This window comes from Harpegnathos saltator, unplaced genomic scaffold, assembly GCF_003227715.2.
Source record: "Harpegnathos saltator strain DR-91 unplaced genomic scaffold, Hsal_v8.6 scaffold486, whole genome shotgun sequence".
In the NCBI taxonomy this organism is placed as follows: domain Eukaryota; kingdom Metazoa; phylum Arthropoda; class Insecta; order Hymenoptera; family Formicidae; genus Harpegnathos; species Harpegnathos saltator.
In genome coordinates this window covers 1,165,114-1,187,388 of record NW_020230300.1, presented here as the reverse complement: position 1 = coordinate 1,187,388, position 22,275 = coordinate 1,165,114, and the positions used below count along the sequence as shown (strand labels likewise).

At 37.2% G+C, this 22,275-nt stretch overlaps 2 protein-coding genes across 4 annotated transcripts; both read left to right on the top strand.

The window, feature by feature from the left end:
• The first annotated feature begins 177 nt into the window (after positions 1 to 177).
• Positions 178 to 1,818, top strand: c12.1 (spliceosome-associated protein CWC15). Its single transcript, XM_011145995.3, has 3 exons — positions 178 to 463; positions 851 to 1,154; positions 1,234 to 1,818. The coding sequence occupies exons 1-3, from the start codon at positions 333 to 335 to the stop codon at positions 1,474 to 1,476; spliced, it is 678 nt and encodes a 225-aa protein (XP_011144297.1). The 5' UTR covers positions 178 to 332; the 3' UTR covers positions 1,477 to 1,818.
• A 4,090-nt stretch (positions 1,819 to 5,908) lies between these two features.
• On the top strand, positions 5,909 to 20,246 carry gbb (glass bottom boat). Of its 3 annotated transcripts, none has more exons than XM_025302361.1 (7): positions 5,910 to 6,347; positions 6,489 to 7,938; positions 11,661 to 11,847; positions 15,012 to 15,166; positions 17,665 to 17,853; positions 18,525 to 18,601; positions 18,690 to 20,246. In XM_025302361.1, the coding sequence occupies exons 2-7, from the start codon at positions 7,536 to 7,538 to the stop codon at positions 18,948 to 18,950; spliced, it is 1,272 nt and encodes a 423-aa protein (XP_025158146.1). In that variant the 5' UTR covers positions 5,910 to 6,347; positions 6,489 to 7,535; the 3' UTR covers positions 18,951 to 20,246. The 3 variants fall into 3 exon arrangements, with proteins under 3 accessions (XP_025158147.1, XP_025158146.1, XP_011144298.1); XM_011145996.3 differs by having other exon boundaries at positions 5,910 to 7,234; positions 7,319 to 7,938; XM_025302362.1 differs by having other exon boundaries at positions 5,909 to 7,938; positions 15,015 to 15,166.
• The last annotated feature ends 2,029 nt before the right edge of the window (positions 20,247 to 22,275 follow it).

Genomic DNA, 22,275 nt, shown 5'->3' with positions numbered 1-22,275 from the left:
CAGCTTTATAGGTTGCGTATTATCTTAAGATGATGATGTAACCAATGGAACACCTGCATTTTTTCTTACGAAGTATCCTGAACTGTTCAAAAGTGCAGTTTCTTGTACTTTCAGGCGCTGTAATATTACTGACTATACGTGATGTGTGTGTATATATATATATATAGATGGTGTGTGTAATGCGTGGTGTGTATTAGAGTACCCTGTTGTGCCACACGCTCCGAAGATTTGTGTATCAGCAGGAACAAGTGGCGTTTAAAGTCGTACAAGACTTAATCAGGAAGACAGAAGTTGTGTAAAAATTGCAATTTGATTGAATAGTGTGTGAAAATATGACAACGGTAGCAAGACCAACTTTTGAGCCTGCTAGAGGAGGACAAGGACGAGGTGAGAAAGACCTGAGTGCAATTTCGAAGCAATACAGCAGTAGAGACTTACCATCGCACACAAAGCTTAAGTACAGGTAATTGCACAGTCGTAAATTTGCTTATTGTGACTAACAATTTGGATGTTGTATGACTCATAACAGTTATGTATAAATTCACAAAATTTCAAGTTTCAAAAAAATTACATTGCGTTTGATGTAGGTTTACTTTATTTCACGGTTATGATGATGTAAAGTCAAAGTTTTCACTCATCCTTATTTTTCCAAATGAGATATTTCTGCATGAAAATTAACTGAAATGAGTTATAGATATATTAAGATAGATAGATATTTGTTCACTTATTTCAGTCACATCTTGCATAAAAATCTTGCATACAAAATTTATAAATCAAGCGTCATTCATGATATACATTTGTAATAATTAAATAATGTGTAATTGATATTTGATATCATTTTTATTTACAGGGAACATGGTCAAGGAACAATAGAAGAATTACGCAACCGTGACTTCAGAAAGGAATTGGAAGAAAGAGAACGAGGGGAAAAAGAAAAAGGATCAAGTCGCCGTGCCATTGAACCTTCCAGAGAGCAAACTGCATCCAGTGCAAAAAGGCAGAAATTAGATCAAGTTCCTGCAGCTAGCTTAGATGCAGATGATCCACTTGATGATGATGAGTCAGATTCTGATAGTGACGAAGATGATACTGTAGCACTTTTAGCTGAACTGCAAAGAATTAAAAAGGAACGAGCAGCAGAACAAGCTAAGAAGGTAAGTGCTATATTGTCAATAACATGTGGTGTTTAAAAAGTAAGAAAATATTTTTTGAATATTGTTTTATATATTGCAGGAGATGGAAAAACGTCAAGAGGAAGAAAGAATACGCATGGAAAATATTCTCTCAGGTAATCCTTTGCTAAATTATTCCTCTCAAAGTGGAAGAGTAGATATGAAAGTACGAAGACGATGGGATGATGATGTAGTCTTCAAAAATTGTGCACGTTCCGAGCCAAAGAAGAAACATGATGTATTTATCAACGATTCATTGCGAAGTGAATTTCATCGTAAATTTATGGAAAAATATGTGAAATAATTTATCATCTATGCGACACTTCTGTACATACTTTTTTATTGAATCTTACTGAAAGAAGACTTTCTGTCTACATGTATGTTATCAATCATAATTAATGGTATGTGAAACTGTGATCAGATTACTAAAATCAGATTCTTAAGATCTTTAAAGATTTGTACTACAAGCTATGTAGTCCCTAGAAAACTACATTTTTAACACATGCAATTACTTAGTAAGTATCAAATTAACATATTACTGAAAACCATACTAAATATACAGATATATTCTCTAAGTAGGAATATTATACATGCTAAGTCTTTAGTTATCATATATTATGTTATATCACTTTGAAATTTGCATAAGAATAAATATTCCTAGAGTTTATAAGACAAAACGTCTTTACTATCTTGTATCTTATATCTCAGTTGAGAAAATGTGCTTACCTGTTCTTGCTATTTATTCTGTTCTTTTTCGTTCAAGCATTTGATCTCTAATTACAGAGAGAATGCTTGGAAATATTAGATTAGATCTTATTGTCAAATATTTATGTAGAACAATACGATTCTCTTATAAAATTAGCTATCAGACCATAATGTTATTTTAATATAAAAACTATTATATTTCACACGATGATCATGATGATCATAATGATGATGATGCTGAAGATGATGATGATAATAATAATGATGCTGATTATAATGATGATGATGAAGATGATGATGCTAACGAAGACGATGATGATCGTAACGATGCGATCATACTATGTTTCCGTTTCATCTCCTACGATACCGATCAATGGATCGGTAATCTGACTGATCTCTTAATCTGTGTGACATTGTCTTCATGAATTATTGATCTCATGGATAAACACCTGATAGGGCTTTAAGAGAATAGGAATCTCGCTTCCGTAGATCTTTGGTTCCGTAACTGCTTAGAGCTCGCAAATGGTTGAGTAATAAACAGAGTATCCTTGGTAGCTCATCTGCATAATGGCATCTCTCGTTCCACGAAGTTTTATATCCCCGACTGAATTCCTGCCAATCCACTCCTCCTTTCTCCTCCTACACCACTCCTACAACCGTTCCTGATCTGTACCTGTGCGTTCCGTACGCGCCTTCAGGCCGTGCGGTGTACGTGTTTCGGTAGCAACGCGCAATCCGGTCTCGGACGGCGCACAACGAACCGCGCGCTGGGTCAAGTATAACCGGTCCCAGAAGCCCCACAGGGCCCGTCGCGCGCAGGCAGCAGGCAGTCTACCGGTGCAGCTGGTTATCGCCGGTAGACTTCTTGGCACCAACTTGACACCAACATGGCCAACTAACTTAACGTACCCAGCCGTCCAGCTAAGAGCATACCTGAATTAAGACAGATCGACAGGAATTTATCTGACAAATTCGAAATTGAATTTGAAACATTTTAATTGATTTCTCTCTTCCCCCTTCTCTCTCTCTCTCTCTCTCTATATATATATATATACATATATATATATATATATATATATATATATGTATATACATGTATATATTTCTTTCAGTTCACTTGGTGAATCAAACACAGGACAATTTAATTATTTAATTAGAACATGGACTATTTTCCATATTTATATATAACGATTACATCACGTTAAAGTACACTCAAATTAAACACTTAAAAAGACTCACAAGTGAAAATCTAATTTGTATAATTTTCGGATCGAGGATTTTATGAAAGTTGAATGAATTTAGCGAAGAATTCGCTAATTTAGCGAAGAACTCATTGGCGAAAAAAATAATGATTGTGATGGCAATAAAAAATAGGCATAGAGATAATTAGTTAATAGTATAAATAAGGAATCGAAAGGTTTCGAGAGAGGGATCGAAGCTTTTTGAATGAATTCCGCGATATTGTTCAGTAATTTATACAGAAAGTGAAAAATCTCTTTATTTATACAAATTTCTTTTCTATGTCTTTAGCGAAAGGCTGAAGTAGTGGAACAGAAAGAGTGTGGTGTAAGGGAATTTCCTTGGTGAACGCACCTTCTGGTGCAATTGATGTGCGTGAAGAATTCGCCTCGAGGCATCTCTATCTGCTCGCATTCCCATCTGCCTCCGTATATTTTATTTATGCCTTCTATGTACTCGTAAAACAAGTCGTGATAAAACTTTAATCAAATAAGAAAGTTACTTTTCGAAATGATTAAAGTCAACACAGCTAATTATTTTATCTAATGATATTTTATCTAATCTGATGTATCTCGAATAATAAATGAAGTAACTGTCGATGTAATTTGCTTCAATGCTAATTTTTTGTAAGTCATTTTTGTTGAACTCTTATGTTCTTCATATAATACATCTTTCTTTTCAACTTCGTAATCAATTTATTCTCCACAGTTTACGTTTACTTTGAGAACATGTATTGTTTTTTGCAAGTGTTATTAAACTAAAGTTCTGCTTGTGTGATATAGTAACCATATAAAATACGTTACTTCGTTAACAGAAGTTGTTATTCATGATCCAATTTTATTTTTTAGATCGCCTTAAATATGAATGTAAAACCTAAGTTATATTTGTTAAATAAGTTATATTTGTTAAAATTAAATGGTCTAGAAATCCACGAAAGGAATTAAATTAAATTCTTTAATTTTAATTTGGATGAACTTCAATAAGTAAGTAAATAAATAAATAAATATATATATATATGTGTGTGTGTGTGTGTGTGATGTTTTTTTTAATTGATTGATGTCTTGTTTTACTCAGTTAATTTGTATATTTCCTTATTTTATACATGATACTAAGAGTAAATATAGAAAATTAAATTACCTTTTTTGAGGCTAAATGAGATATTTATTAGTATTGTTCATTTTTTTTTTATAGAAGTAGGAAAATATAAAATATATGGATTAAACATTTCTATGCATATTATGCTATATTACAAAACAAATTATGCAATTATTTTCCTTGCGACTTAATTAACGAGATCAATTGACTTTTCCCAGAAAAATGTATTTCATTCGATCTAATAAATAGATGCAGGCAAGTAAAAACTAAATTTCTACATTCCTTATATGCGCGCGTATACGTGTTCCAAGTTGATACTTATTTTTATTCACACCGCTCATCGATTTCATTTGATATTTACGGCTTGAATTCACTTTCACCGCCGACCACTAATCAGCTGTACTATTCCTTTTACATTTTATGGAATATGCTAACCATATGATCGCTATACGTATGTATATGATCTATCGGGAAATACAAAAATCGCATCTGCCCAAATATGCCAATGTATATCGAATTAGTCAGCAATATGTTTTTTATCTAAGTATTGTCTGTTATCTCGATTTGTCATGTTAAACGTTAAATCTGCTAATAACAATATTTTCAAGAATCTGTCCCGCAAAAGCTGCACAAAAGTACGATCGTTTCGTACAGAGTTCTCTTTCTCAGAATTCTTTAATGTCTTCGAAATAACAGTTCCTTTGCACTTTGTTCATATAAATAGGAATTCAGTTTGAGATGAAGATATTAGTTAGTTGCATAAATGAATCTTTTATAATTTCTTGGACCGCCATCGCGTCCTCTAGTCCTGGTTCACGATACCACCTCGTTAGAGAGTCGAGTTATCGGCGACCAGTCCTGGTCTTCGATATTAACCGCCTACTCGTTCGGCAGAGGCGGTCCTACCTCTATGATCCAGGAACGTGTAAATGAAGAGTCAAAAAATCATTTCTGATTTTGCGGGGGTTTCGAGATGATTTAAAAGTATTATCTTCAATTCTTGAATAAGAGGGAGAGAGTCCTAGCACGTCAGTATCCAGAATGGATCTCTATACTTTTTGCTTATCACTGTGCGTGTACAATACTAGGAATATCATCTGGTAGTGTTAATATCTGGGTATGTGAATATTGGGGTATCATCCCCCAAGAACATTTCTCGGATATCCGGATCTTTCGGCTATATTCAATTACTCTGCAAATTATCTGGATACCGTGATTAGTGTAAATGGCTTAAGAAAGCTATTGTGAAAATAACAGGTAGCGAATAGGTATTATCCGAGTATAATCCGTAAGTTCTGGTCCCAAATGCCTGGGCCTTTAAGTATTTTAGGTATTTTAGGGATTATCTGAATATTCGGGTCGTAGCTGTGAACTTAAATAAGTCAGGTAGATCAGTATTCGGATATTTGTGTGGATAGAAACTAGATGTTTATGTTTTTCTGGAATTGTCGTTCCATACTCCCTGCTCTTCTATAAATATTATTAAACAACTTGAGATTTAAATCTGAAGGTAAATCGTGTCTTAGTGTCGAGTGATAATGGTGGTATATTTATTTACACATATCTTCTAAGCAAATAAATAGATAAATATATAACATAACTTTCTCTCTCTCTCTCTCTCTCTCTCTCTCTCTCTCTCTCTCTCTCTTTCTCTATCTCTTTTAGAACAGGACAAGACTGATGTTGGTAGTTGAACTTCAGGAATGGGATCGGATTGGCCTCGATACGGACCTGGGAGGCGGTGAGCTTGCTAGAAAGACGACTCTGGACGACGACTGGCACGGTCCAGACAAACAGACTGGCACTGGCATCGCGGGAGTCGCCAGGAGTTACCCACGGTGACCCATGGTCACTCACGGCCCGCAGACGACGAGTGTTCGCGTTGCTTCCTTAGTCGAAGATATCATTGACAAACGCTCGTGTCTCACAAGATCAGCCAAGTAATTCTAAAGCTGTGTTACTGATAAAACAACATGACCTTTCTGCTTTATCACGGACCACTGATAATCAGTTCTGACGATTGTTAGTTCCTAACAACCCCGTGTTATTGCAATATTACAGTGTTGAAGTGCTGAAGTATCGCAGTGCTGAAGTAATATACTGAAGAAGTGTCAATGATACAATCCATTGAAACAGGTGAAGTTGCTGATCACTTTGCGACTTGCGAAGGATCAAGCTAGAAATCGCTGCAGTTTCGAGCCTGACCCATTTTTTTCCGATAGATCGGCGAAGTGATGTGCATGAATAGATATCATCAATATTGTGTTTTCGTCGTAGGTGAGAAGGAACGACTGAAGAAACGAAAATTACGAAGACGTTGGGCAAACTTAAGAGGCAATTACTGAGACCTAGAGACTATCGATCGTCCGCGACGTAAAATCAAGTTTCTCGCCAAAAGAACGTGAAGATATCGTAAGAAGATATCGCAACCAGGAAAAACGCGCGGCGCATCAGTAAGAAAGACGCGATGCACCGTGAATTTCTGATCTCCTTGATTCAAGTCATCGAGCTCCGATACGATCGTAGCGACGTAGTATCTTGGCAAATCTCGGCACACGCCGACAAAAACGATCATCGAAGTCATCGTTTTTATCGAAATTTTCATGGTATCAGCGAACGAAATAGCGGGACGAATCATAGGACGAGGTCACCCAGCCGCTAAAGATATCAGAGGACGAAGAGTAGTTGGGCACGCGATGCCCATTCCTGACAACGAAACCGAAACGTGCGCAATCGCTGTATCGGCCGTCGTTGATCCAGATCACCGTTCACCAGGATCCGCATCGATCAAGATCACCGTTATTCGAGAATCTCAATTGGAGATTCGCGACTGGATCACCAAGTCTCTAGATCTTGGATTACTTAGATTGTGAGATTTCTTCAATTCACGGTTGAGTTCGAACATCTTCAATTCCATGATCTCTAAATAATTCGTCCGAGCAATTCTGGAATCTTTGTATTGTCACGAGAGAGAGAGAGAGAGAGAGAGAGAGAGAGAGAGAGAGAGAGAGAGAGAGAGAAAGGTACGTTTCTTTTTGTAGAGAACGAAAGAAATTATAAAAGAAGAAACAAAGAGTTATAGAGATTTTTTTTCTTTATGTATGAAGGAGACAAAGAGCAGAAGAAAACATATCGTACGAAAATAATGGGGATATCAGATGTGAAGGACATTCAGTGAACAAGAAACATTTTAATGTGTGGAAAAGAAGAAAAGAAGAAATAGTGAGGACTGGGAGAAAGGTAGCGTGAACGTCGAAAGAGGAAGTAAGATAGGAAAGGATATTAAGGACAATAAGACGTTAGTCTCTTTTCAACGCCATCAGGATGTCAACCTGGTCCGTTTTCACTCTGTCGATTCTCGCAATAATTTTCGGCCACTTTGTCAGCACTAGCTGCGCCGAGAGGATGAGCGGGTTATACGTAGATAACGGCTTCGACCAGACGGTGGTCCACCGTGTGGTCAGCCAATATGAGAAACGCGAGGTCGAGCACGAGATTTTAAACTTATTGGGACTTCCGGATCGCCCGCGAAACACCATCGGCAGGTCTACTCAGGTCAAGAGGTCAGCGCCCAAGTTCCTCCTGGACATTTACAAGAATGCCCTCGGCGAGGACGAGGAGGAGAAGCCTGCGTCGCATCGGCGCAAGGCTGGGGAATTTGGCCTTACCGGGCAGGATCTAAAAGCGATCGATCAGAGCGATGTCATCATGACCTTCGCGCTACACAGTAAGTTGATTTCCAATCGAAGCGGTTCAAGTGTTTATCTCGGTTCTTGGTTATCTAAATATAGCAAACGATATTCTTCCAAGATATTCTTTCAACGATATTCTTACAACTTGAAGGATAAAGGAGACCTCGAGTAAAGGACAATTATTCATTCCTAAATTTTATGTCTTGCCGATATTTTGCTTTGATAAGGTCATGGCGGTCAAGAACTAACAGTGTAGAGGCTTAATATTTTTTAACAAAAATCAGAAAAACATTCAATCAGGTAACGACGGGCATTACGACGACGAAACACCAGGCAATTCGTAGCATGATACATAGTATAAACTTCTGGTATTATTAAGAATAAAGTGGCAAGCGGCCAACTTGCTGTCACGTGAATATAAACGGTTGGCATTTCGAAAAGAGGCGCTGTTAAAAGCAGCAAACATTGAAAATTATTCTCTGAAAGTTCCCTCTAAGGGTAAAATTCGACGAGTAAGGCTAGGATCGGGAAGGGAAAACCCGAGAGTTAAGCTACCTAAGGTACCTTAAGATACCTAAGATACAAAAAATTCTTTCTTCGACACCGACGAAACGTGTCCTTTTCCGCAATCTTGAAATTCCTATTTTCAGATAGTTCTGAGAAAGTTTTTATCGACGCTCTCTCCAAAGTTCAATGAAGATAAATTATAAAATACTTTTTCTTCTCGGGAGGGGGGAGGGCACGTTCCTGAGGTGTGAAGTCATGAAGAGGAACGAGGCGAGGCATATGCAGCGATTTCTCGAGAATCGCTCGATGCGCGGATGCGTAAGATTGATACGACTGTATCATCGCCACGTATTTCTCAGAGTCATTAGGAAGAGTCTGTTAATGAGAATCTAAACCTCTCTATCTACACACATCTCGCGCTTCCTTTTCCTCTTGCTTCTCTCGCTCGTAAACGAGTTGTAATAGAAGTGACAATCAATTGGCGATCAGTGGCGATGTCAGTGTCAATTAATTTGCAGTAACACAATCATGCACATGTATGTAAGTTTGAAACATCGAACGAAACATATTTCCGCGCGAGGGTGGCGAGGTGGTAAGAGGCAGAGAAGGAGGAAGAGGGAACATCAGATTCCTCGGAAACCCGTTATTGCTCCCTCCCCCCTCCTCTCTCTGTCCGTATGTCCGGTTTTCTATTTCGCTGTCGTCCTCGTCGGGAACGGTGAGAAACGTTCTAGGCTGTTCGACGCGAAATGCGGCATGCATATAAATCGACAGCCATAACCATAAGTTGTTCGTTATATGCGCGAGAGAATGGAAGCGCGTAAGAAATAGAGACAAAATGATGAAGCTAGAGAGAAACAGAGAGCAAGAGCGAGAGAGAGAGAGAGAGAGAGAGAGAGAGAGAGAGAGAGAGAGAGAGAGAGGCAGACGGGAGAACACAGGGATATAGGGAAAAAGCGAAAGGGAAGAGAAAGGAGGAAAAGGACAGAAACGATTGATTCAGATTGCATCAATGGCCAGGTTACACACTCATGCACACACGCCATGGACCATATATCCTGTATACAAAGTCTCTTCATCCTCTACCATCGTGTTCTACGACGGGATACCCCTTTCAGAAAGACGAGTCAATAAGTATCTCTCTTTCCTCGCGCGCGAAGCCACGGGCAGGTTAAAATGTCTCAACTTGGGGGCCCGGGCTCGACCCGCGGGTTCTCTCTTGCTCCTTTTTTCCGTTTCTCCTCGTACATTCTTCCTTCTTCGCGCGGACAGCAAGACGGCCGACTGCCCGAAGGGAGACGCATGGTTACGAATTATGAAGATTAGAATGCTCGAGATCGCAGAGATGGATAGATCCGCAGAAAAATTAAATATAAGTGACCCCGGAGAAAGAGAGGGTGCAAGAGGGGGAGGGAAGGAGGAATGATTTATCTTCCTAGTGTCTCCTCGGCATAATGTCGATGTCCGAATCCTTAAACTTTTCGTTCCCATGCTCTGCTTGTCTGTCCGTGATATGAAAAGAAACATATACATGTATGAAAAAAATGATATATATATAATTTTTTTTATACCATGCGTGTGTGTGTGTGTGTGTGTATGGATTCAGAACACGCGTCCGTGTAATAATCTTAATAAATTTGAAATTTAAAGGTCGACGCAAGCTGCTTTGTCGATTGTTTAAAACATTTTTATCAACACGTAGGGACCATAATATTTTACAAAAAGGGAAGGCAGAAAAAGATCGATCTCGGAAGCTTTTCTGTGCGTCTTCAATGATTACCGAGATAGCACAGAAGGGATGTAGCTTGGCCAGGGTAGCTTCATCCCTTATTCTTGCGTCGCAGTAGGTAAAAGAAAAATAGGTATCTCTTAATTTTGCCTGGTCATTCAAAATGGTTCAAAGTGGTCACTCGCGACCATGTGTCTTGTATAGAATACATACTGACATTTCGATGCAAATCGCGCGTCAATGTCCCACTTAGCACTCTACTTATTATCCGAAGCATTAATAAAATGGGTGTAACGCACTCTTATATCTTACTCTCTTCTCACACATACGTACGTAGATGTAGACAAACACAGGCGTGCATGTGTACATACACGCATCCACGTAAAGAAACGTGGAAGGGGAGGCTATGGGAAGGCATAGCGCGACGGCAGTGTAAAAAACAAAAACGCAGCTCGCCATGGAACGTTCCAGGATGGTCCCAAAAGCTATTTGGGACCACCCCGAGAGTCGAGGAGGTCCGGCAATCTGGTGCGGTTGGAATGCGACCGTCGGAACGAAAAACAAAACAAATTTTTATGTCCTCCCCTTCCCACGTCGCTCTCACAGTCGCGTCCCTCTTCGGATCTCGCCGCCCACTTTGGCGGAGGCATTAGGCATTACTTAGAGCCTCTTGAGTCTACCGTGAAGAAAGTATACCTCTCCCCTACCCCCTTTTCCTTCGCTCATAGGGCTGCGGCTGCTTTGATGGTAAAAAAGAAGTCGATTTCACGCTGCGAATTGTCCACGACTCATTTCCAAGAGGCCTCCTTGGGAGAACTCGAAGGGGTCCGAAGACCCCCGTTATCGATCGGATCCTTCCTCGTAGAGCTTTCGGTTTTCGGTTTTCGGTGACGACGAATAGTGGAAATGTTATCGCCTTGTTGAGAAAAGAAACTAATCGGCTTTTGCATCATAAATCCGGGTGGTTTTGTGAAACGGTCCAACCGAACTTTTAGTCGCTCTTGGCGACCATTGATGGCATACTTTAACGCTGAGTTGTTGACAGTCGGCGTTAAGTCACACCAGATAAAAAATTCCCTTTCAAGAATACTCGTTAAGTCTCGTTAAGGGAAGCAAATACGATCGAAAAGAAAGGGATAGGTCTCAATGAATCAGAGTTGATAATCATTATTCATTCGACCGCTCTTGGCGGTCGGTTGATTGGTATCTATCAGTAAAATACCAAGGCACAAAGATCATTTTTGGGAAAAAGATATGTGTATAAATATAGACACTTTATTCAAACATTGTGCAACATCACAAGCAATTGATCTTTAGATAGCCATTTCTGTTCTGATGCTCTCATCGCGGAAATATTATTATGTACGTTTTAGTATAATATATACTTCAATGAAGGTCAACATTCCAAAAGACGTATATTGCGATGCGCACGTAAGATATCGGTTTTGTTGTATGATCACTGTTGTTAGCGATCGTTTTTGATGGTTCTCGATCTGACCGCAGACTTGTAATTTAAAATAGATCGTCACGTCCCCGGGGTAAGGCATGAAGGTGGGAAGAGACTTTGGTTCAACGTGTCCGAGGTCCCACCTGGAGAGCACATAATTGCCGCGGAACTTCGGTTATACCGCGGCGCGGACATGAAGAGTCATGATCAACATGAATCCTACACGATCACGGCGTATCGGGTGTTGAAAACGGAGGATGGGTAAGATGAATTATACATATACATTTATACATTTTTACAGCGTAAACGCGCGAAACAAGTCAAGATGTATCGCCCCAGGTGACTTAATATGATATCACGATGAAACTACTTTGAAGAGCTATTAGGAGAGAAAAAGTTAAAGAATATTTTGAAGGATATTGTTACCGCCAAGATGAGTTAAACTATCGGGAGGCAGATGGGTGGGTAGACGGCGTTTTCCAAAATTCTCAAAGTTCAGTACAAACATATATATTTGATGAGATCGCCTATACGTTCGTAATAAATAATTACAAATTTAACCGCGTGGACAATACAGAAACAAAATAATATTGCGTGCAAATAATTTATATTCAAAGGAATAGCGATGCATACGAAGAAAACATATCTGCAAAAAAAAAGAATATTTTAGAAATCTCACGTACATTACGATAAAAGGGAATTTGGGACTGAAATAAATCCCAGGAAAGAAAACTGTTCTCTCGCGTTGCTCGCTCGCTTTTGCCGCAAGGACGCTCAGGTTAAACCAATTTCGTGTTTCTTTGGGCATCCTCCGCGGTTTTTGACATCGTCATCGTGTCCCTAATTAGGAGGTCCTTAATCCTTCGCCGAAAAAGTCTCAGGTATTTGTTCTACCTGTAGAGCGTATACTCCAAGTAGCCATCGAGCCATCCTTTTTCATCCTCGACTTCTCCATTCTGTTCTTTTTCTCACGAAAGAATGGATCGTCTTGATTTCTACTTAGCTCTACATATACATAGTAATAAATTTATGCGTATCGGAAAGATTATTTTTTTAAAAAGATTTTCAATTTTTACTTCACGATACATTAAACATCCTCGATACTCGGTGCAATTACGGGGATCAAATTTTTCGGTTAAAAAATAAGGATTATGCACGCATAAAGCAGATAATTGGCGATCAATTAAGAGCACAGTGCGATTTGAGTGTGACCAGTAGCCAGAGGGCCACATACGACCATCATCCCGCCCGAATGGAAACTGAATCATAAAAAGAAAAGCGTGGTGAGTTAATCCGAGAGGGCAAACCTCCTCTACGCTGCCGGCAAACGGCGACAGTCTGTCTAGAGACGCTCTATCTAATAGAAACGCCGCGCCGTCACACAAGTCATGAGTCACGAAACGCTCCATCGCCGTTAATACCTGCCGTTTAAACGCCTAATGCTTTCGCTCGCATTCCTTATATTAATTTGAAGAAAGAAAGAAGACCACTCCTCTCGCGAATTCTCATTCTCCTGTATTTTTGAGTCGCATCTCTCGAAACTATAATCCACGAAGGTCCCTCTAGTGGATTCGTGAATTCCTCCCGGATGCGGTGATATTTGTTACTTTTAACGCAATATGTAATATATAGAGAATTTCTTATGTCGTATCTTGTTAACCTATGGATAAATATTCAATTTGATCCAAGGTCATCACAATAGCGTGCGCGTCTATCTAACAAATTTATCAAAGGAGAATATCACTCTCCTTTTAATGTCGCTTTGAAGTTTCCTTTCGGCGATTCGATAGAAAATGTTGGAGCTCTCATTAAAGAAAAAAGCGATTTAACCGATCTCAACTGTTTCTCGAACGAGCTCGATGAAATCGGTCATTATACTCACACGCCAAGTTTATATCGTGTGCACAGACACCCAGTTACTTCAGCTGTTCGTTCAACATCTCTCTTTCGCGACTTCGATCGCTTAACTCTCTTGGGCCTGTTAATTTATGTATCAAGCCTGTGTGACCGTCCCCGCATATTTCTCTCCCCCGAAACTTGGGCACTACGACCTGGGACTGACCGATATACAGACCTCGACAGGAAACGCTATTCCGTAAATTGAGGTAAATTAGCCGTGAAGACGGGCTAACAGGCTCTCTTCGTGTTCCTCGTCTCTTCTGCCTACGCAGTTACGATCGACCTATCTCTCTCTTCTTCTGATCCTCCTCGCCAGTTCTTTCAGCTTCTTCCGTCAAAGTCAAACTGTGCGTGACGCATCCTCCACCTCCTCCTTTTCCTCCTCCTGTCTCTTCTTCGTCGCGAGACAAGCTGGCGACTCGTTGCTTTCGTAATAAGAGCTCTTCACGGTACATCATTATAAGTATGAATACGGAATCTCAATGATAAACGTTGATAAATGTTCTCGTGTATGTATGTTTGTGTATGTGTGCGTGTGCGTACGTGTGTGTGTGTGTGTGTGTGTGTGAAAATTGAGAAAAATTCGTCTCGAGAAAAAATCGAGAAAAAACGTCCCAAATTAAAATGATGAGGTCGATCATTTTTTAATAAAGTAGGATTGAGAAATAAAAGTGTGCGCTATATATTATTATTATTATTAAATTAATATTAAATTAGTATTAAATTAATATAAATAAATTTGTAGTTATATTTTAAATATATTTTCTTTCCGTACATAGTTTCTTTCTAGCCAAATATTACAAGTGTTTTATACACAGTCGATATAATTCAAACATAATTCAAACAATAATTTCTTCAAAAGTTTTCATGCGACTAAATAACGGATGGTTCTTACGATATTAAATACTAATTGACCCAAAGTATTCAACAGCTCAAACTTTCTTCGCGTATCGCCTTATCTGAGAAGGAATATTGTTTAAATGTTTTTATCGCACTCTTGACTCATTAAATGAATAAATCGATTTTATTCTTCGTTCTATTGAGTGAGGAAGTCATCGGAGCTCGACCTAAACGACACGCGAATCTCACAGCCCATTCAATTACGATAATCGGTCCGTGGAAAAACGATAAAAGCTAGTCAGCTAAATGCTGCGAAGATCGTTTGCTCAATGAACAATGATCGGCGTGTTTTCTTGCTGAAGTCCTATTGACGCGAGACACGCGCGGCTTCGTGATTAATTAGAAATTACAATCCGAGGAATCACGACGCAGCGTTTATGCCGAGACACATTGCACGTGGCACGAACAGTGTTGTTGAAGATACAATATTATCTTTCCGCGTGTGGATTATGCGCCTATTGATTGATATTAAATGATAGTATTCTTCTCATTGCATAGTATGTCAGTAGTGTGTCAGTAGTTACTCGAATACTCAAATATCCGAGTACTATGTGGACGTCGAACTTTTTGGTATTTTGATTCAGAATTATAGCAAGATAAATATGATCGTTCTGTTTTATCCCTAGAAGACGAAGATTGAAATACGTCGATTCCATAAACTCCACGACAAGCAAGCAGGGTTGGTTATCATTAAACGTCAGCGAAGCTCTCGAACACTGGGTGAATAATCCCGATGGCAATCGAGGGTTGTATCTTTCCGTACATCTCACCAAAGGCTCACGTAAGCGACTGTTTTGCTATCCATTATCTTTTCGTTAAAAATTTCTAACCTTAAAGTCTACCAAATTAGCTGTAAGCTGATTATTATTATATAAGCTAATTATAGCTTTAAGCTATTATTTAGTAGCCTCAAAGGCTACCCTGAATGAAACGAGCTTTCAGCTCGTACGAATTATATTATTTTGTTTTGATCTTATGAAATGTTAAATTAACCGCTGCAAGCTTTACAACTTCTCTACATTTTGTCTAATACTCAATAATAATAAAACATTTAATTGCATTCGCTTGACGTTTTTGATTTCTGAAATAAAAAAGTATAATATATACTATGTGGTGAAATTTTACTCATGATTCAGCATTAACGTGATTTTCTTTGATGATAGTTTCTAAGCGTTAGAAAAAATTAGGAAGCACTTCTCCGAGATTCATAATCAAACTGATGAATTTTCTTCATCGGCAGAAACGGATGTTTCAGCTAATGAAATTGAATGATGTTGATAAAAAAAAAAGATTTTTTTACATGAAAACATTAAAAAAAAATTTACTTGTGCTATGAATTGAACAAAAAATCTTGTAGATTAGATGTGCTTTTATTTCAAATTTCTCAGTTGAACTTCTCGGAAATCTCAAGTTAAATATAGGAGCGGCTTCCGGCTTGATATAAACACATACGATGTTTGTCGAGATTAGATTACGAGCAGAGCGTGTAGGAGGAGTTCCGATTTTAGCCTCCAACCGGAAGTACACCTCTTTTCACACACGAGAAACATGATAAATACAGCGACATGAATAGTCTTTTCAATATCGAAGGTTAAGGACCAATTTTTATATTATACGTGATACTTAATATAGCTCTTTCGTGTGGTTTACTTTGACTTTCAAGATATCGGATTATCTTGATGCTTGCATAAAAATTACGATAGAACATACGCTAACGTCACAAATAACATCGAATATTAATGTGAGTACAAATATACCACCACTCAAGGCGTACAAATGCCTGCTCAGCCGAGTGTATGCATTTTAGTTGTGTGTTTACACGTGATGTACGTGTGCGCATATGTGTGTGTGTGTGTGTGTGTGGTTTGTTATTCGCCGCGCCTAGATTATTTCGTTACTTGCCTCTCTCTTTCTCTCTCTGTCGCTCATTTCGTGTTAGCTTCTTTCCTTTTTCCTCTCGTCTCGCTCTTCAGCATGCGCAACCGGTTTACCTTTGATCGTTCAATATAAAACGCAAGATCAGAGAGTCACATGCCTCTCACGAATCTTTACGCGTGATCCCCCCTCTCTCCCTTTATCTCTCTCTCTCTTTTACGTAGTAATGCAAGAATACATCACCTAACGTCAGCTAATTTCGTTGTGAGTACATTCATTTTACATTATATATGCACGTAGCTACGCGTTAACAAATTTCTTAATTCTACATACCTCGGTCTCTCGGAATGTGCGAGTAGAGAGGAATTGTTTGGAGACAATTGTGATAGAATCAATTTTCACGAAATCAATTGCGAATTACAAATCAGCCGGAATACAAATTTACGTTACATACTTCTCACTAGTGTCCAAGTAAATCGATACTGAATGAGCGGGGAAAATAATTCGACCGAGAGGACTCTCGATGTGCGTGATAGTGTCTTCTTGATTGCTCCGAGAATTCCGTCGTGCGCGTCGTGCGTCGATGCATTCCTTAAGAGCGCGCGAAGTGCAACAACTACAAGCGGCAGGTGTCCGCTGCAATCACGGCAAATGCGCATTCCTGCCGGCCGATTTACTAGCTTTCTCGGATTCGGAGTGCACGGTGTACCAATAATGGTGAATACGTGCAAGTGCTCGATCGATTTGCACTTGTCGATTGTCCGCCGTAACGGAGAGGCCTTCGGCATTGAAGTTGAAATCACGCACCATTCGCAATTTCGCCGATTCGCAATAATTCGATCCTCAAGGTTTTTCGAGGAATTCAACATTTCTTTGACACGTCATACATGCATGAGGAAAAAAATAATAAAAATAGCGGAATGAATTTCGCGCGGTGAATTTATTCTACATCGCGAAATCGCTTTTTAAAAAGATGCCCACGTGCGCGTATGCGAGAGGATTATTTGAGTATTTTGTAGACTCACCCCCCCCAATTGATTCGAGTAAAACTTCAAAAAAATAGCAACGTGTGTGCGTTGGAAGTGAATGTCTAAGATAGACCAGCTTACTTTACACGTCGAGACTCTTGATTCTTAAGCGTTCAATATTCATGAAGGTTGACTATTAATAATCCCGGGACGCAGGCCATTCTAATAAACATGCAGAGGCGCAAATCCACGATAAATTCTACTTACGAGGATTATTCGAATGTGCGCACATTTCCGTATCGTGAAGCAACAGCCGTGTAGCCGATAACATTCTTTTTCCTATTCGATAAAAGTATGAATAATCATCCGAGAAATGTGATTAGTTTCTTTCGTTCATTCACTTTCTCCATTAATGCATCATATTTCTCTTGTGCAGTGCACGAGATAAGGGCGGAAGACATCGGAATCGTCGGATTCCGGGGCGACCCCGACAAACAGCCCTTTTTAGTGGGCTATTTCAAGAGCTCCGGCAAAAGAGAATCCAAGGTTCGGCAGAAACGTGACGCCAAGAGGAAGAAGAAGAGCGAGTCCTCCAATTGGGATTATCAGAACAATCCTTACACTGGTGAGCGATTGCACACGGATTACGTTGCGCGGCACTTAACGATTGTTAACCCCTTAACCGTTGGGCAATAAAAATGCTTGTATGTCCAAAGTGATCTTGACGATGAACTTAATTGAATCATAAACAAAATACTTTCCGGAGGTTTGTCGGGTTGCTAAATTTGCTGAATTTTAGATCAAAATTTCACAATTCAAAATGACGGACCAAGTAAACTTCTTCGATTCTCATAAAAATTGTTAGCGAAGATTTCTCGAAGCCGCCATTCTGAATACATGAATTTTTACTTTGAATTTGAAATCAGCGATTTCGAAAACCTTGAAATTTTTATTTCTATGCAAATCGAACGATCCTTTGAATTTTCGATCTGCCGTATCTTAGGTCCTCCATTTTGAATTTCGTAATCTCGATCTCGGATTTGAATTCAGCGACTCTACAAACGTATATTCTAATTGATCCGTTTTATGCGTAATCACGTTCTTTTTTTTTTTTGGAATGCGCGGATATTTTTCATCAACCGTTTGGGTTACTTTTTTCTCTGCGGATATTTCCGTCATTAACAGCTAAGGGGTTAACTGGGATGTACTTCGTAAGACTTGACTAATCTGCCACGGCAATTAGCCAGACTCATAAGTTGAGAAGATATCTGAATCCACAAAACGATATGTTCGCAGAATCCGGTACGCAGCATCACTCACGGACTTGCAAGATCCAGACACTATACGTCAGCTTCCGCGATCTGCAGTGGCAGGTGAGGCTATTGGAATCCGCATACCTTCGCTCGACTCGCCTGTTTCTTCTTCTTTTCTCATAATTTGCTATCAATATTCGTCTCACAGGACTGGATCATCGCACCGGACGGGTACGACGCGTACTACTGCAGCGGAGAATGTAATTTCCCGTTGAACGCTCACATGAATGCAACCAATCACGCCATAGTTCAGACATTGGTGCACCTGGTGAGCCCGGGAAAAGTGCCCAAGCCTTGCTGTGCGCCTACCAAACTGTCGGCCATCTCCGTGCTATATTTCCTAGACGAGAGCAACGTGATTCTCAAAAAATACAAAAACATGGTTGTCAAGAGTTGCGGCTGTCATTAAACTATCTTCTTTGACTAACCGGTAACACTCGTCAATCGCTTAGTTAGTCTATAATCAATGCAACAAATACTTTTCCGCTGATTGTCGAGCTCTGTCGTATGGACCGAATGGTGATCTCTCGGGGCTTAAGAGTGTTGGTTTCCAGAAAATCCAACAGCAATAATATAACCATATCGAATGAGCTGTTAAAAGAGACGTAGTTAGCAATTATATATTATAATCTTATTTTAATAATATAAAGGTTGATGCATATTAGAGTTAATATGTAGGTTTATCGAATTAGACAAATTTTCAACAATTACGACGGATGAAAAAGTTATTCAAACAGCAAGATTTATTGCTTGCGTATAACTGACAAAAAGACGTAGATATTTTTTTCTTATTTATTCGGGACATATATTAAGAGGACGTGTATAAAATAATATAACATCATAGTCCATATTTAGAAATCTACCATAAGATATTGATGATTTGTGCGTTTTTACGGCATTCTTCATATTGACCAAAATACATTGTAATGACATATGAATGTTATATGAATATTAAAATTTTCTATTTAAATCGACGTTACCGTCGCAATCGATTTAATCGTAGTCCTAACTAACAAAGGTCCCATCGAGAGGAAAATATTAGTACCGATATTTCAATAATATTTCAAATATCGGAATCCTATAAATATCATGCATAAATACGTCAAAGTAATTATAATTATATAAACCTAAGAGTCCAAACGCTAATATAACATTATGATTCTTGATTAAAAAATAAAAGAACGATAGACCTGACAAGAAAAGAAACGATTTAGAGAATTGACTTAATTTGTAGTAACAAAATCAATAATTTTTATTCATGTTAATGATTACCAAATCTATATTTATAGCATAAGATATGGGTGCGCGCAGGTATATTTAAATTCTAACGTAAAATATTAACAATTATAAACTGGTTAGTACTCAGATGGACAGACATGTTGGCAATAGCATGTAGATACCATTGGAACGGCATAACATGTTTGTAATATACTTGTTGTAAGAGATACGTATTTATTTTCCCATACTTTGCAGCAAAATATCAGCTTGTTATATTGCTGATTGCATTCTCTTGCCGACACAATACGTGGTATGTTGCCGCATCAATTTCATGGCATCAGATTGCTCCTTTTATATGCTGTTACAATGTTTCTTGTGTGAGGACGTATCTCTATGTATTTATGCTGCTATTTTTAATTCTCGAATTTAATTTCTATGCAGACAATATGCCGAAATTTATTTGTTTGGATATAGTTTACATATATATATATATATATATATAAATATAATATTTTATTAGTGTATGTATAAAAACCAACCAATATTGTATGTTAATTTGTATTTTACATTGTTTATTGTAAATATGTAATTTTTGTATCGTCCTTTGTACATATACCTTCTTTACCACAAATTTTATATATCACAGTATAAGTAAAATAGAAATATTTACTGTCAAATGGAATCTCTCTATTAATTTAATAGTGTTTATATATAATTTTTCGAGTAATTACGTCATTGTAAAAAAAGAAGAGGTTATACATAGATAAAACTCACAAACATGGTTCATGGTTTTTTACAAAAAATTAAATTTAATGGATTTTATAACATGATATATTTTTATGAGAAACTGTGTAATTATAAATGATACGAAAAATAATTATTAAAAATAAGAGTAATGTGTGCAAATCTTATATTTTATTAAAATTAGTCTTACAACTTCTTACTTTTGTTTATTTCTATTTTTTCGGCACGATGATAACAAAAATCTCTCTCTAATTATATATCCCTCTTCTATTATTATAACATTTATAAAAATGTAAAAACACTAAAAAGGAACGGCACTTTTTATCAATTAAATATATTTCTAATATAAGTAGTATTAACACTATTATTATTATCTCTGGATATGATGAATGATAATTTTATAAAAGTTGCCTTTGTGCAAAAGATTGCCAAAGAAACATATATTGATATTAGCACCATGCGCCTTCATAATTTTCTTAGGAACATTTAATTTGTCTGTTATTTAAAATAATTAATACTAATTAACAACATATTTTGTCACATAACTAATTAGTCATTAATTTTTCACACTAATTTTTTTTAATGTAGAGTTTAAAGAATGTACATTATAAATAATAAAACATTGTAAAATTGAATTTTTGGTATATAGTAAAGTTTACGTTTTCTCATGAATAATAAATATTAAACCATTATTTTTTGGAATATTCTGCATATTTATCTCAAGATAATTAAGCCACATACATATGTATATGTGTGTGTGTGTGTGTGTGTGTGTGTGTGTGTGTGTGCTCTTCTTACTAAAATCCATATTTTAATATTGCATGTATAGTCCATTTAATTCTTAAATTAAAATTAACATTTCAATCATAAAAAAATGCTTTTATTGCATATAAAAGATACATATAAAATATAAATATATTTTTATCACTAGGCAATGAAAAATATACAAAATTTTGCATACACGCGTATAAAATTAATAAAGACAATTATATTTGACCTTATTAAATATAATTTTTGTATTTTTCATTGATTTCATTGATTGAACAACAATATTTATTTAAAAAAGAGACATATCAAGATAAAATAATTAGTAAATGATAATCTTGATTTGTTGTCAATATAACTGAGCACGAATTAATTATATTTCTAAATGTGAATAGTAATTTACATTTTGTGTTGTTATATTTTTATATTTTTGGTCATTTAATATTGAAAAAATGAACATTGAGCACAACGTAAAAAAGAGGAACATTAATCTAATATTTTAAAATATTACTCGTACGAAGATCTATCGAACTCTTTTATTTAATACTTATCAAATATTATCAAATACTACGAGATAACATATGATTTTTCTAAATATTGTAAAAATGTTTTAAAATATGAGAACAATAAAGTTATTCGTATATATAATGTTAATAAAAATTATGTACTAGATCATATTGCATTTTACTGAATATCGATGTTTTGTTAACGTTGTTTTTTACTCATTGGGTATTTATGTTATCGTGTCATTTTATTTTATTTTCTTATCTATCTATCGAAATATTGTACATTACACGTTGAGCACAATGGCGACATCAGTGCCTTAACAATCATAAAACTTAATGTTCGGAAAAAAATGATCATACACATAATTATGTAAAATTGCATATAAATTATATATATATGTGTATAAATATACATGACATATATTTTATATATCATATATTAAATACATGTCATACACATATATATATATATATTATTTATATTTATATATAAAAATATAT